General features: G+C 38.9%; 1 protein-coding gene across 1 annotated transcript; it reads right to left on the bottom strand.

The window, feature by feature from the left end:
* Positions 1-8,291: 8,291 nt before the first annotated feature.
* LOC106845117 (E3 ubiquitin-protein ligase RLIM-like) lies at positions 8,292-11,886 on the bottom strand. Its single transcript, XM_014862986.3, has 2 exons — positions 11,513-11,886; positions 8,292-10,073 (listed from the first exon to the last, which is right to left on the bottom strand). The coding sequence occupies exons 1-2, from the start codon at positions 11,751-11,753 to the stop codon at positions 8,425-8,427; spliced, it is 1,890 nt and encodes a 629-aa protein (XP_014718472.3). The 5' UTR covers positions 11,754-11,886; the 3' UTR covers positions 8,292-8,424.
* Positions 11,887-12,620: the final 734 nt, after the last annotated feature.

The raw sequence follows: 12,620 nt of genomic DNA on the forward strand, positions 1-12,620 counted from the left end.
AGTCAGGTGACAAATTGTGCAACATATGAGCAATCTGTATAATGACATAGTAACAGTACCTATATATCATATTTTGAGTGCATATATATTACATAAAATATATGTTTAAAATTGATATGATCTCATAGAAAATAAGAAAAAAATCTATCATACCATTTAAAAAGATGGCAAGCATAACCAGAGAATTCACCAATTCCAATGGTGACATGACAAATTAATTTAGCCTCACTAGTAATCAAATAAAATTAAAACAATGAACATTTTGCATATTATTTGACAAAGGATTGTTTCTTTTTTTTTGGCAGAGAATTATTTTCCCCTTTGTTTGTTTGTACTGAGAAAAGACAATTTTGGTAATAATGTATGCTTAGTAACTCTGGTAAATTGTTGGAGAGAATGTAAATTGCTATAACTTTGTGATGTTTTGGCATTATATATCAATGGCTTTAAAATGGTTTATATCCTTTGATCTGCTAATTTACACATCTATAACTTTCTCTTAAGTAAATATATAGATATATTCACAAAGATTTTTTTAACGTTACTTAAGATGATAAAAATATGTAAACATTTTGAATGTTCAACAATAATCTAATTTCTAATAAATTATATTCATTAGCCATATGCTGGAATACTAGGCTTTTATATAAAATCATGGTTTTTTTCCTTGTTGAGGAAGATTAGCCCGAGCTAACATCTGCCACCAATCCTCCTCTTTTTGCTGAGGAAGACTTGCCCTGAGCTAACATCCATGCCCATCTTCCTCTACTTTATATGTGGGACACCTGTCACAGCATGGCTTGACAAGCAGTGTGTAGGTCCACACCCGGGATCCGAACTGGTGAACCCCAGGCCGCCGAAGCAGAACGTGCAAACTTAACCGCTGCACCCCTGGGCCAGATCCATAAAATCATGTTTTTAAGTAGAATATTTTAACTTTTAAAAATGTATTTAAAGGACTGGCCCCGTGGCCAAATGGTTAAGTTTGTGCACTCCACTGAGGTGGCACAGGGTTTCACCAGTTTGGATGCTGGGCACAGACCTATCACCACTCATCAAGCCATGCTTAGGTGGCGTCCCACATAACAGAGCCAGTAGGACCTATAACTAGAATATACAACTATGTACTGGGGGGCTTTGGGGAGAAGGGAAAAAAAAAAGATTGGCAACAGATGTTAGCTCAGGTGCCAATCTTTAAAAAATAAATGTATTCAACAGTTTTTAAGCTAGAGAACCTTCTTCAAGGGGACTCTTGGCATTTTCTTCTTCTGGAAATGGTCTATTTTCTCGGCTTGTGTCACATGATAAGTTTATGATTATCTTCTTACATCTTGTTTTTATGTCTCGATTATTGTTGCTGTCTCCTTTATGTCTGTCTGCTATATAATTGTTCCTGTTCCAAGGGATTGCATCCATTTCCCTCCTTGATTACCACTGAACATACTTTTACAGGCAATACCTTGTACTTTTTTTTACTTCAGTTAGTATCTTTGTTCTAATTATAGAAGCTTGCTTGATATTTCATGATAGCTAGATAAACAATGCCACTAAAATATGACTCCGACATCTCAAATCTCAGATCTCAACTGAATTGTCATCTGTCCCTCTGCCGTGACAAACCAGCTATATTGCATTTCTTTTATCAGTGAAACCTCCCACCATTTGCTCAGCCACCTAAATCAGAAATTTGAGGTCATCTTTAAATTATCCAAGCAGCCAGCAAATTTGATTGTGCTTCTTTAATACCGCTTGAATCTGTATACATCCACATCTTAACTGCCATACCATTATTCAAGACTTTTATACTTTTTTAGTCCAATTAATGACATAACTCCATAAGTGGTACAATCTAACTTTTCTACAATCTGTACTGCATATCCCTGCTCGTATGACCTTTCTCAAAATTGAATAATTTTATTCCTATTACCAAAATCACCTTGACTGTTTGCTTAGAAGATCTAGTTCAACTCTTCAGCATGATACACAAGGCCACTTGTCACCTCTTTGGCCTCGTCACGTTTTACTAATGTACTCAGACCCCTTCCTCTTCTACCCTGGAGTATGATTCCGTCACAGTGTACTGCTTACTGACCGCTGAATTTTCAATGCTCTGTTATGCATCTCTACTATTGCATGTAGTGTTTATTTTGCTTAGAATAAAATTAATGACCTTATTTCATTGGCTAATTACTACTAGTCCTACAAGTTACAACTCAAATATCACCTAATTTCAGGGAGTTTTGGCTTAGTAGTGTAGATTGCTCCTCCTACATCATTCCATTATACCCTATATCTGAATATCAGGGCATACATCACATAGAGGGTTCACCACATGTTTTTGTATCTGCCTTCCTTACAGTTCAATACATTTCTTAATGATAAGCACTGCACATATTAACTATAACCTTAGTGCCCAGCATCAGGCACGGCATGTTCTGGGTAATTATATACGTGTTGAATGCATGAAATAATGATTTGGAAAAGGTTTGGCAGATATTATAACTTAGGCAAGAAATACTATACAGATATGTTAAGAGAGAGAGGCTAGACCAAATCCAGGTACTAAGTAACAATATTAAAATAAGTTTTCGTTGGAGAGTAAAGGGTGAAAAATAAGTCTGGGATACTGACATCAGCCAAAATTCTGAAACAGAACTAGAACTTTCTTTGGAAAAAAATATATATGCCAGTAACTGTTCTAGTCTTTAGAAATGTAGTAGTAATAAAGAAAGAAAAAGATCTTTTAGAGCTTCTATTTTGGGGTAGTGGGGTAGGAGTGGGGAAGAAAACAAGCACAAGATAAATAAAAAATATGTTTTAGACAGTCACAAGTGCTACTAAGGGAAAAAAATACACTGCCAGAATAAAATATGACAAGGCAAGGAGCAGTGGACAGCTATGTTGTGACTGGTGATGTCAGAATGGATAACACAGAACCCAGAGTTGGCCGATAATTAGTGTCTGTCCCATAGGAATGGTGGATGAAAGAAAAAGGAATTTCCTTTGCCAAGCCCCCACATTTTTGCAGTGATGTTAAAGATGCTGGCCTAATGACTAAAAATGGAGTTTCAAATGTCACACAAAGGAGAGTCTCTTATTATTTCATAGTGAAAAAGCCTTAGTTAGGATGGGAGAGAATTTCCAGATCTTTAAATGAAGTAGCAGAGAAGAAATATAGTTCAGATTTCTGTTCAAAATTCTCAAACCAGAAAACTCATAGAAGGGACTTCACATTCACCTCTCATATAATGAAAAGATGTAAAATGTTTGGTTAATTATTGTAAAGAAGATACTGAAGATGAGGATCCAGAAGATTTCAAAGTTTATTGATAACAGGTAATATTATTCAACAGAAATATCACATTTCTTTGCGAAATTTTTAGTACATGCAGTATTTTGATGTTCATATTATTAAGTGCTTAAGCTTGTCTGTACTTACATACTTAATTCTTCATGGAATATTGACAGCACAACTTATATTAATGGTTAGCCACAAAAGATACACTTTATTTTGCTATCAAAGACTTATCAATTGGCCATAACCTTTGCAAAAAGAACTTATTATTCAGATAAGGTTTATTTTTTTGGAATTAGGCCAGAATAAATAAATTTTTAAAAAACTGGAAAGAAAATATGGAGAAAATTCTTAAAATGGAAATATTTATGTTCACAATTACAAGTATGATTGATGTTGTGGATTTAAACTGATGGTTTCTAATGTAAACAACAGAGATCAGAAGGAGTTAGGAAGATTAAGGTACAAATCTTACCAACTTCTGATATTTAGCTGAGCAGCTATAGGAATGTGATTTGGGAGATTAATATAATGCTCAGCAATTGCTTTGAGACAAAAACAAGTGGCTACGTAGTTTGAGAGTCAGAGTATTAAATTGGGTTTATGGGGGCCCATCGGTGGCGCAGCAGTAAAGTGCGCACGTTCTGCTTTGATGGCCCGGGGTTCGCTGGTTTGGATCCTGGGTGCAGGCATGGCACCACTTGGCAAGCCATGCTGTGGTAGGTGTCCCATGTATAAAGTAGAGGAAGATGGGCACAGATGTTAGCTCAGGGCCAGTCTTCCTCAGCAAAAAGAGGAGGATTGGCAGAAGTTAGGGTTAATCTTCCTCAAAAAAAAATTGGGTTTATGATTTAAGCAGCATACACTGGTCGACTGGGATTGGTTGATGTGAAGGAAAGTTAGAGCAGTAAGATACTGGTGGTTGTTCAAACAGGAAGGATATGGTTTTCTTTACGTTCAATAGCAGGAATTAGGGATTCCATTCTAAGGGAAAATGGCACTCCAAGGTCAAGAATTACATTTTCTGCAGGACTAAGAATATAATAAGGTCATAGTAGGCCTAGAACCAATACATTTACTTGGCTAGGACTTTTGAGAATGTTTTTCTGGGCACACGATGGATCCTAGATGAGAAGTTGTATTAGTTTTCTGTTGCTGCATAAGAAATTAGCACAAAGTGGCTTGAAGCTACAGCCCTTTATTAGCTCACAGTTCCGTGGGTCAGAATGGGGCATGCGATGACTGGGTTCTCTGTTCAAGGTCTTAAAGGCCTGACATCAGCATTAAAACCCTTGTCAGGTAATTTAACGTCTACTTCATTTTGGGGTTGGCATCATTTGTCTTTTCTCGTTCAAGGTATCTGGTTCTTGGTATGATGAGTGATATTTTATTGCCTGTGGGACATTTTGGCTATTATGTTAGGATACTTTGGTTCCTATTTAAATTTTTAAAAAAAATTTTTAGCAGGCATTCACTCTGTTGAGGTTGGGCACATGGTTTCTCCTCTACTTTTGTGGACTGTGGTTCCATGACCATCTAATTTTCAGAACCTTTGTGGTACTATTTTGGTCTGCTTGGTTTATCCTGCGCAGGTGGGGTTACCATTGTTCTCTGCTCGTGCTGCTTAAGGGGGCAGACGAAGCTTTCCCAGGCTAGGACACCTGGTGCTTCGAGGTAGGGGAAGGGACTCTCTGGTCCACTTGGATGAAGACGCTTCCTGGGCCAGGCACTTGTGGCAGGACCTTCCCTGACTTTAGCAGATGGAAGGTGCTTACCAGTTTGAGAGCTTTCTGTGATGGGATCTCTGTGGCTGGTACCAGCAAGTTGCCTGGTGTTTGTGGGTAGGGGAGAGGCGTTTCAGGCCCAGCTGAAGAGGAGAGCATTTTCCAGGTAGGACTACTTTTGCTGGTATCATTGGCCACCAGTATGTCTGGGTGGGGAAGCAGGGGTGGTCTTAGGCCCAGTGGGAAAGGAGAGTACTTTCCCTGGTTACTTATCAGCAGGGCTTCTGATTGTTCCTCCTTGCAGCTTCTACAGGGCTCAGCTGGTGATTTCAGTGGGTCTCTCATTTGATCTGGTGGAGGGGGAGCCTATTTGAGCCACTTCCGTTACTAAGTTGGGAGTTAAGAAATGCTAGGCCTGAGTCACCTTTTTCTGCTGGGAGGTGGTCATAGGATGCCCTACTACAAAACTATTCATCCATTCCAAGGGTCCCTAGCCAATTCACCTTCTTCTTTAGACCTCTCAGGGTTCTCCTTTGATTGTCTCATGTTATTTACAGGATATATAGCTGTGCCTTATAGAGGGGGAGCAGGGAGAGAGGAGTATAAACCATCATATCTGGACTGGAAGTCCTCTCTGTGCTTTGTAAGGGCTCACCTGATTAGGTCAGGCCCACTCTGGATAATCTCCCAGTCAACTGTGGCATATATCATAACCTAATAATGGGAAGGATATTCCATCACATTCACGGGTCACATACTCAAGGGGAGGGGCTACTATAAGAGTCATTGGGGGTCATCTTAGAATTCTGTCTACCACAGAAGGCATATGTGAATATACTGAAGCATTAATTAGGCAATTATCATCCTTTGGAAGGTCAGAACCTGTTAAGATAGGAAGAAAGCCGACTACTGTTAAAATTATTCTACTCAGGGGCCGGCCCGGTAGCGCAGCGGTTAAGTTCGCACGTTCCGCTTCTTGGCGGCCTGGGGTTTACTGGTTCGGAACCCCGGGTGTGGACTCAGCAAAAGCCATGCTGTGGTAGGCGTCCCACGTATGAAATAGAGGAAGATGGGCATGGATGTTAGCTCAGGGCCAGCCTTCCTCAGGAAAAAGAGGAAGATTGGCAGTAGTTAGCTCAGGGCTAATCTTCCTCAAAAAAAAAAATTATTCTCATTTTAAATGAAGTAGATTTGGTGTCAGAAATAATAAAAATCAGAATATTCAGACAACTTGCAGAATTTAATATGAATTTTACAGGTTTCATCTAAGTCTTCATTTCTGGCCATGCAAACATCTTCTGTGTGAAAAATACAAATAGGCTAGCTCAAAGATGTATTAAAAGACTTCACCACCACTCCCCATTTATATTTTATAGTTCTGTGCAATTACTGTGGCTTCCAGAAATTCACAGAGAAAATAAAGGTCAGTGATGATTCTGACTTTACATTTTTAGAGCAGGTTTATACTTAACACTGTCCACATTTATATAGGTTGCACATTGCACAAAATTTATGACTATTGTTTTAGGTTATAATACAACGTATTCTCACCTAAACCAGGAATGAAAATTTTAAGCAAAATTTACTAGACTTGCCAACGTACCAAAAAAAAAAAAAAAGAAGGAGAACTTTTAGGTTAAATTAGGGGAAAAATCCTTCACTATGTTTGGATTGGAAAGGAAGAGTGACCTAAAATTTGATTTTAAATTGTCATGGTTTTGGGTGATACCTAGGGACATTTAGAATTGAATTAGGTAGGTATGGTTTTGAACTCAGGTTTTACCTTTATAGCTTTCAAATTGGGACTTGGGAGGCTCCAAGCAGCAGCTGGGTACTTTGGATCATTTACACAAGGATTAAGAGTCATATATAAACCATAAAACCGTTTATAAGAAATAAGGACCCGTTTTAAAAAACTAATTATATGAACTAAAATTACATATAAAAAGAAATTAAGACTTGAATATACTCATGAAGCTAAATTAAAGAAATACCTATACCTCCTTTTTTCCCTTAGTTGTTTACATTCAAAGTAAACCAAAGTGTGACATGTTTTAAGAGAAAGGTAATGAAGTTCTAAGGATTTGTCATCTCATCACTTCTAAGGATGAAATCTACTTGTTCTCTCCTTTATCATACAAGATCTAAGTAGATGGAAAGATTAAGTGAGAGTGTTGTTAAAGAGCTGCGTCAAAAAGCAGAATGGAGGGCAAGAGGAAGAGGCAAGACAGCACACAGAGACTGGGTTTGAAGAGAGTTGGGAATGTTCTTTGTGGTAGATGATCTCTCATTAGCTCTTCGGATCCACTCACCATCCTTCTTTACCCTGCTCTGTGATTCCAGGAGGCTGACTTTTGTCAGCTTCAGCAACCAGTCTCTCTTGCGTCAGGTTGGGTTTGGCTAACGTGGACTACCGACAGGAGATTAGAAGTCAGGAGGAGAGAAAAGTAAGAGTATTTATTTCCATGATCCTCTCTGCACTTTAGATCGGCAGTGTCTGCCATTTGTCTGTCTAAGGTCACAGCTCATTATGTGGTCTTCTACTACAACTACAGGACGTTCTGGGTTGCAGAAACTACTACGTCTCTAAGCCCCTTCGAGCCTAGTGGTGATAATACTGGTTTATCACAGTTGCTGGCCTCAGGGTATTTTATCATCTCTCGGTTTCCCTTCGTTCTTTACATACTTCAGTCTCTTCAGTAAATGCTATTCCATCACCCTTTTCAAGTGTGCCATCAGTTTTTGGCCAGGACTCTGACTGATACATTGCTAATGGGGAACAGGAGAAACTTTAAGGTAGTATTAGGGGCTGGAGTAAACTGCTGGGGAGAGAGAGAGGAAGAGAAGGTTTTCAAACTTTTTACAGAGAGCATTCTACGAATGTAACATGACTTCTTTATTCGAGTGACTCTATTAATTCTTAAATTTCTTCTTAATTATTTTGGTTGGGTTCCTATTTCTTTGAAAGCATATCCAAGATAGGACAGGGCTATGAGATGTCTGGGATTTACATGACTAAGTAAGACTACTAGAATCTATCTGGATTGATTATATCATATTAAGACATTTCCCTCATGGAATCAGGAACATCCCAACCTAGTGTACCTGCTAGGTTTCTATTGAAATTCAGTGACCTGCTATGGTGTGAAATTCATTTCTACTGTCAAATAGGACAATATTATTTGGTTTTCTAATATTTCTTTTTATTCTGGATCCGAAATTGGGGGAAGTCCAATAGTTCCTTCAGGAACCATTGATTCAGTTCAGGTTATTACATTTAGATTCAGATTTAGATGAGATTCAGATTCTTATATTTAAGCATCACTCCAAAAGTGGACACATGGCAGGTGGCAGACAACTGTTTGTCCATCTCTATAGCAGATTATATAGCTGAGAATTCAGATCTCAATTAGAATTTTCTCCCTCTCCAGAATCTTCTACTTCCCTGCGACAAATAGGACAGGTCGAGTTCTCAGCCAGCCAGCGAGTGATACAGTGGACATGATATTCATGGGAGCAAGGTAGGATGCATAGTTCACTATGTTCTGTGTACTCTGTGATACAAATGCTACAGGATTTTGATGGATTGTTTTCAGAAAAAGATCTTAACGCCAAGTTGTCAGTCTGTGCTACGGTGAGTCCTGTAGATTGGTAATCATCTTCATTTAAGAGGAAAAACCGGTCCTCATTAAGGGAGGACCAAGAGTCACTTTCATCAAATGTTATAGGGGTCATTTGTCTACTCTCCTGCCTGGTCTCTGATGGCGAATCTGATGATAAACTTCCTATATCACTGCCTTCAAACAGCAGTGAGCTAATTTCTGAATTTTCGTCACAGGAACTGCAAATAGATGTACAACTAGAACTAGAAATGTAAGCACAACTTGAACAAGCAGTCAGTGTGGAAGTAGAGTGGGAATCACAGCAAGGATATGGATTAGAACCAGAACTGCTAGTAGCAGCAGAATCATCTGTTCCAATTAGTGAATCTGCCCTTTCCATGTTTTGACTTGGTGGTGAGACACTAGGCTCTAAATCACTGTAACTGTCCGTAAGGTTACTTGAGTCACTAAATCCTGTCATTGTCTGACTTAGTGTGCTCTGCACTGCAACAGGTATTGTATCATTTAAGCCAGTATTTGAAATTCTATGAACGGGAATTCTGACGGGACTGACATAAGCTCTCGCATCTGCCTGCTCACAATGTGAAGACATACACCCAAGTCCTCCATGTTCACTTTCTAAAGTGATAGTATTGTTTGGTGTCTCAGATGTTAACTGAGTTCTACTAGCTGTGCTGTCTCTGTGAGGGTACGCTCCTGGATGAACGTGTCCTACTTCAAGCTCGAAGGGTATGGTTGGATTTATCTGTCTCAGTTCCCAAGATTCACCATTCATGCTTGTTGTGTCTGGGGAACGTTCTCCTTGAATAGCATTCCTAGTTCCAGAAGTTGCAAAAAGACCTCTATTTTGCAACTCAAGTCCAGTTATTTGCTGTCTCAATGTTTCTCGGTGCTGAGTTCTAGAAAATCTCTGAGTCTCATTTACCAGAGGTGGCTCAAAAGTCTGAGATGGTGTTCTATGACAAAATCTCTGGAAAATTTCATATTGTGGAGGTGATTTTAGAGGTGACCAGCTTTCAGTTCTTGCTCTGGTTCTCAAACCGTCTGGGCTCCTGCTTCTTGCTCTTCGCTGACCTCTGGTAGGTGGGACTTCCATTAATGCTTCAGTTGTACTTCGTTCTGATCTGGATGGTCTTCTACGTGTTGATTCAGATCTTGGATTTTCCACTTGCCTTTGGCTGTTTTCCTCTCCTCTGGGAAGCCTTGTAGATGGTGCATAGTCATTCTCTGGATTTGGGCTCTCATTATTAAGGTTAAAATTCATTTCTGAACTGAATCTGAAATCGTCATTTTTTGGGTGAATCTGGCTAACTTCTCTCCAAGATTGGCTTTCTCTTTGCCCACTTGTCATATTTTCAGTTGGTTCGAAAGAGTTGAGCCAGTCTTTTACATAGTCACCATTGGACACGTTATCCAAAGAGTCTTCTCCACCTGTTAACAAAAAGGTGGGGAGGAGGCGGAAAGGAACTACCGAAATTAGAACCATCATGAAATAGCAATTGAAACTTTGTTTCAAAAACAAAAAAATGAGAACTTAAATACTAAGATCTTATAAACAGATTTCATGTTTATAGAGTTGATATTTTATAAAATACACTGTCTAGATTTACAAGTAAAGACAGGCAAGTTTCAATTCCATCTGAAAAGAGTGAGCTAATCCTGGATAAATTTAGAGAATTGTTTTTTTAAAAAGGGAACCTAGAGAAAGTCTATTTTCAATATTTTATCATATACACAGCCTTGTATGCCACTGTGGGAGGGATGTTGAGACATTTTTTCAGTCAACAACAATTTTTAAGACATTTTCCACTGTCAAAACACCAATGCAATTAAACAATTAAGATACAGTGCTAGTATTTTAGTTCAATTTACATTATTGTCTAATTCTCATTAGTCTACAACATTACTTCTTCTAGGCTCTTAAGTGCTTTTGATAATACATAAAGTTGTTTTGAAATATGACTATTGTAGACATTGTCCAAATATAAACAAGGTTTATAGGTTTAAAAGTATTTGAATACTTAGTGTTACCAAGATTTTGAATTGACATGAAATTGAAGGTCAGATCAAATGAATAGACTGAACCTAGCATAGTACATATAAGGCCATATTCAAGAACTAAACCACTATAGTTTTTACTATATATATAATATATATATTTGCTATAATATATATTCACTATATACATAAATATATATAGATTATTATTATACATTTACGGTTATCTTCATTAGATAGTAAAATTCTCTACTTCACACTAGGAGAGAAGCACCAGACCTGAAGTTAGAGGAGGGTTTCTCAGCTTTAACACTATTGACATTTTGGCCCTGGATAATTCTTTGTTTTGGGGAGTTATCCTGTGCATTGTGGGATGTTTGGCAGCATCCCTGGCCTCTGCCTACCAGATGCCAGTAACACTCATCCTCCACCTGTGACAACCAAAAATATCTCCAGACATCATCAGCTGTCCCTTGAGGGAGGGGAGGAGGCGTGGAAAGCAAAACTGCCCTCAGTTGAGAACCACTTGTTTAAAAGAGTATGAAATATTTCTTGTCGCTGGTGATAAAGTCACACGTCTATATAGAAGAAATAATTCAAGACATAGGAGGAACTTTCAAGTGAGGTGGAAAACCAAGAAAAATATCAATAGGCTATTTCACACTGTTTCCCAATTAAAACAACCCAAATGTGAATGGGGAAAAAAATAACTTGACATTCTCACCAAAAATCAAGTAATGCCAGTTCTTTTTTATGAGAAGTTGCTTAACAACAAGTTAATTTGTGCTACTTCTGTATAATCTTTGGCTGACATTTACTCTTATGAAGTTCCTCATCCATCCCATTCTATTTCTCCCAAAAGCAAAATGTACCTGTATTGTCATGTGAGGTTTGTGGCGAGTTTTCTTTAATTAGTTGGAGTCTTCTCAGCAACTCTTCTTCTGTGCTTTCTCCTGGACTGCCTAGTAAATTGTTATCTCTCATAAGTTTGTAGTCTTCTTCACTCAGGTTATTTACAAATCGATAGAAATCATCTTCATGAGCCAATCGATCCATCTCAGTTCCGCTCTGGGCAGCAGGTCCACCTCCGTCGTCGGAATCCGAGTTTTCCATCTGGATGAACAAATGGAAAATTACGTGACTTTTAAGATATAGTATTGAACTATCTTAACTGACACTTTCTGCTGCCGTTGGAGTGTCAGGATCCGACTGAGTCGGATCCGACCGAGTCGGATCCGCCTCCGCATAGGATCCTCTCTCCTCCCCGTGCCTCTCCTACGGCAGCTGAAGCAGTTCAGCTGCTTCTGGTGAGTCGTTGCTGGGAGCTGCTTCTATCCTCGCGCTTGCCGCGCGTCGTTTCCTAGGCATCCATTATCTTCCCTTTTGTTACCAAGCAGCGACTGGATTCAGGTTAGGTTTCATTTCATTCAAAACCCGCAAATACTGAGGACTCACTGTGTACCAAGCACTGGCCTTCGCCTCTTTTCACCCACATGAGCCTATTCTCAAGCCTTTCAGGAGGCCTTTCAGCCTCTGATATGCTCTAGTTATTTGTATGTTAAATTACAGAACCCATATGCAGCTGGTTACATTAAAATTGCCTTCTTCAAAATGCCATGCCAAGTCATCCTAGTTAAATGTATAGATTTTCATTTTCAGGTGCCCAGAGACCTCTGTCTTTTTCCTCATGAATTCCTCAAATTATAGCCACTAAGAAAACCCACCATTTTTGGTAGTTTCACCAGAGTGGAAGCTGAATCTCTTCAGTTGGGTCTTCTCCCTTTTAATTCTTGACGGCTTCATCTTGCATTAGCCAATCCCTCAAGCTTCTGGTCAACAAACAAAAAACACCAACTTTGGTGGGTTTTCTGCTCATCCAGATACTTCCTTAAGGAATTCTCACAAATGCCTCCAGCTTCATTTTTGTCCTCCTTTCTCATGAATATTATAAATATTACTTAAAGCTAGCCAGGATATCAC

This window comes from Equus asinus, chromosome X (genome assembly GCF_041296235.1).
Source record: "Equus asinus isolate D_3611 breed Donkey chromosome X, EquAss-T2T_v2, whole genome shotgun sequence".
NCBI classification, from domain to species: domain Eukaryota; kingdom Metazoa; phylum Chordata; class Mammalia; order Perissodactyla; family Equidae; genus Equus; species Equus asinus.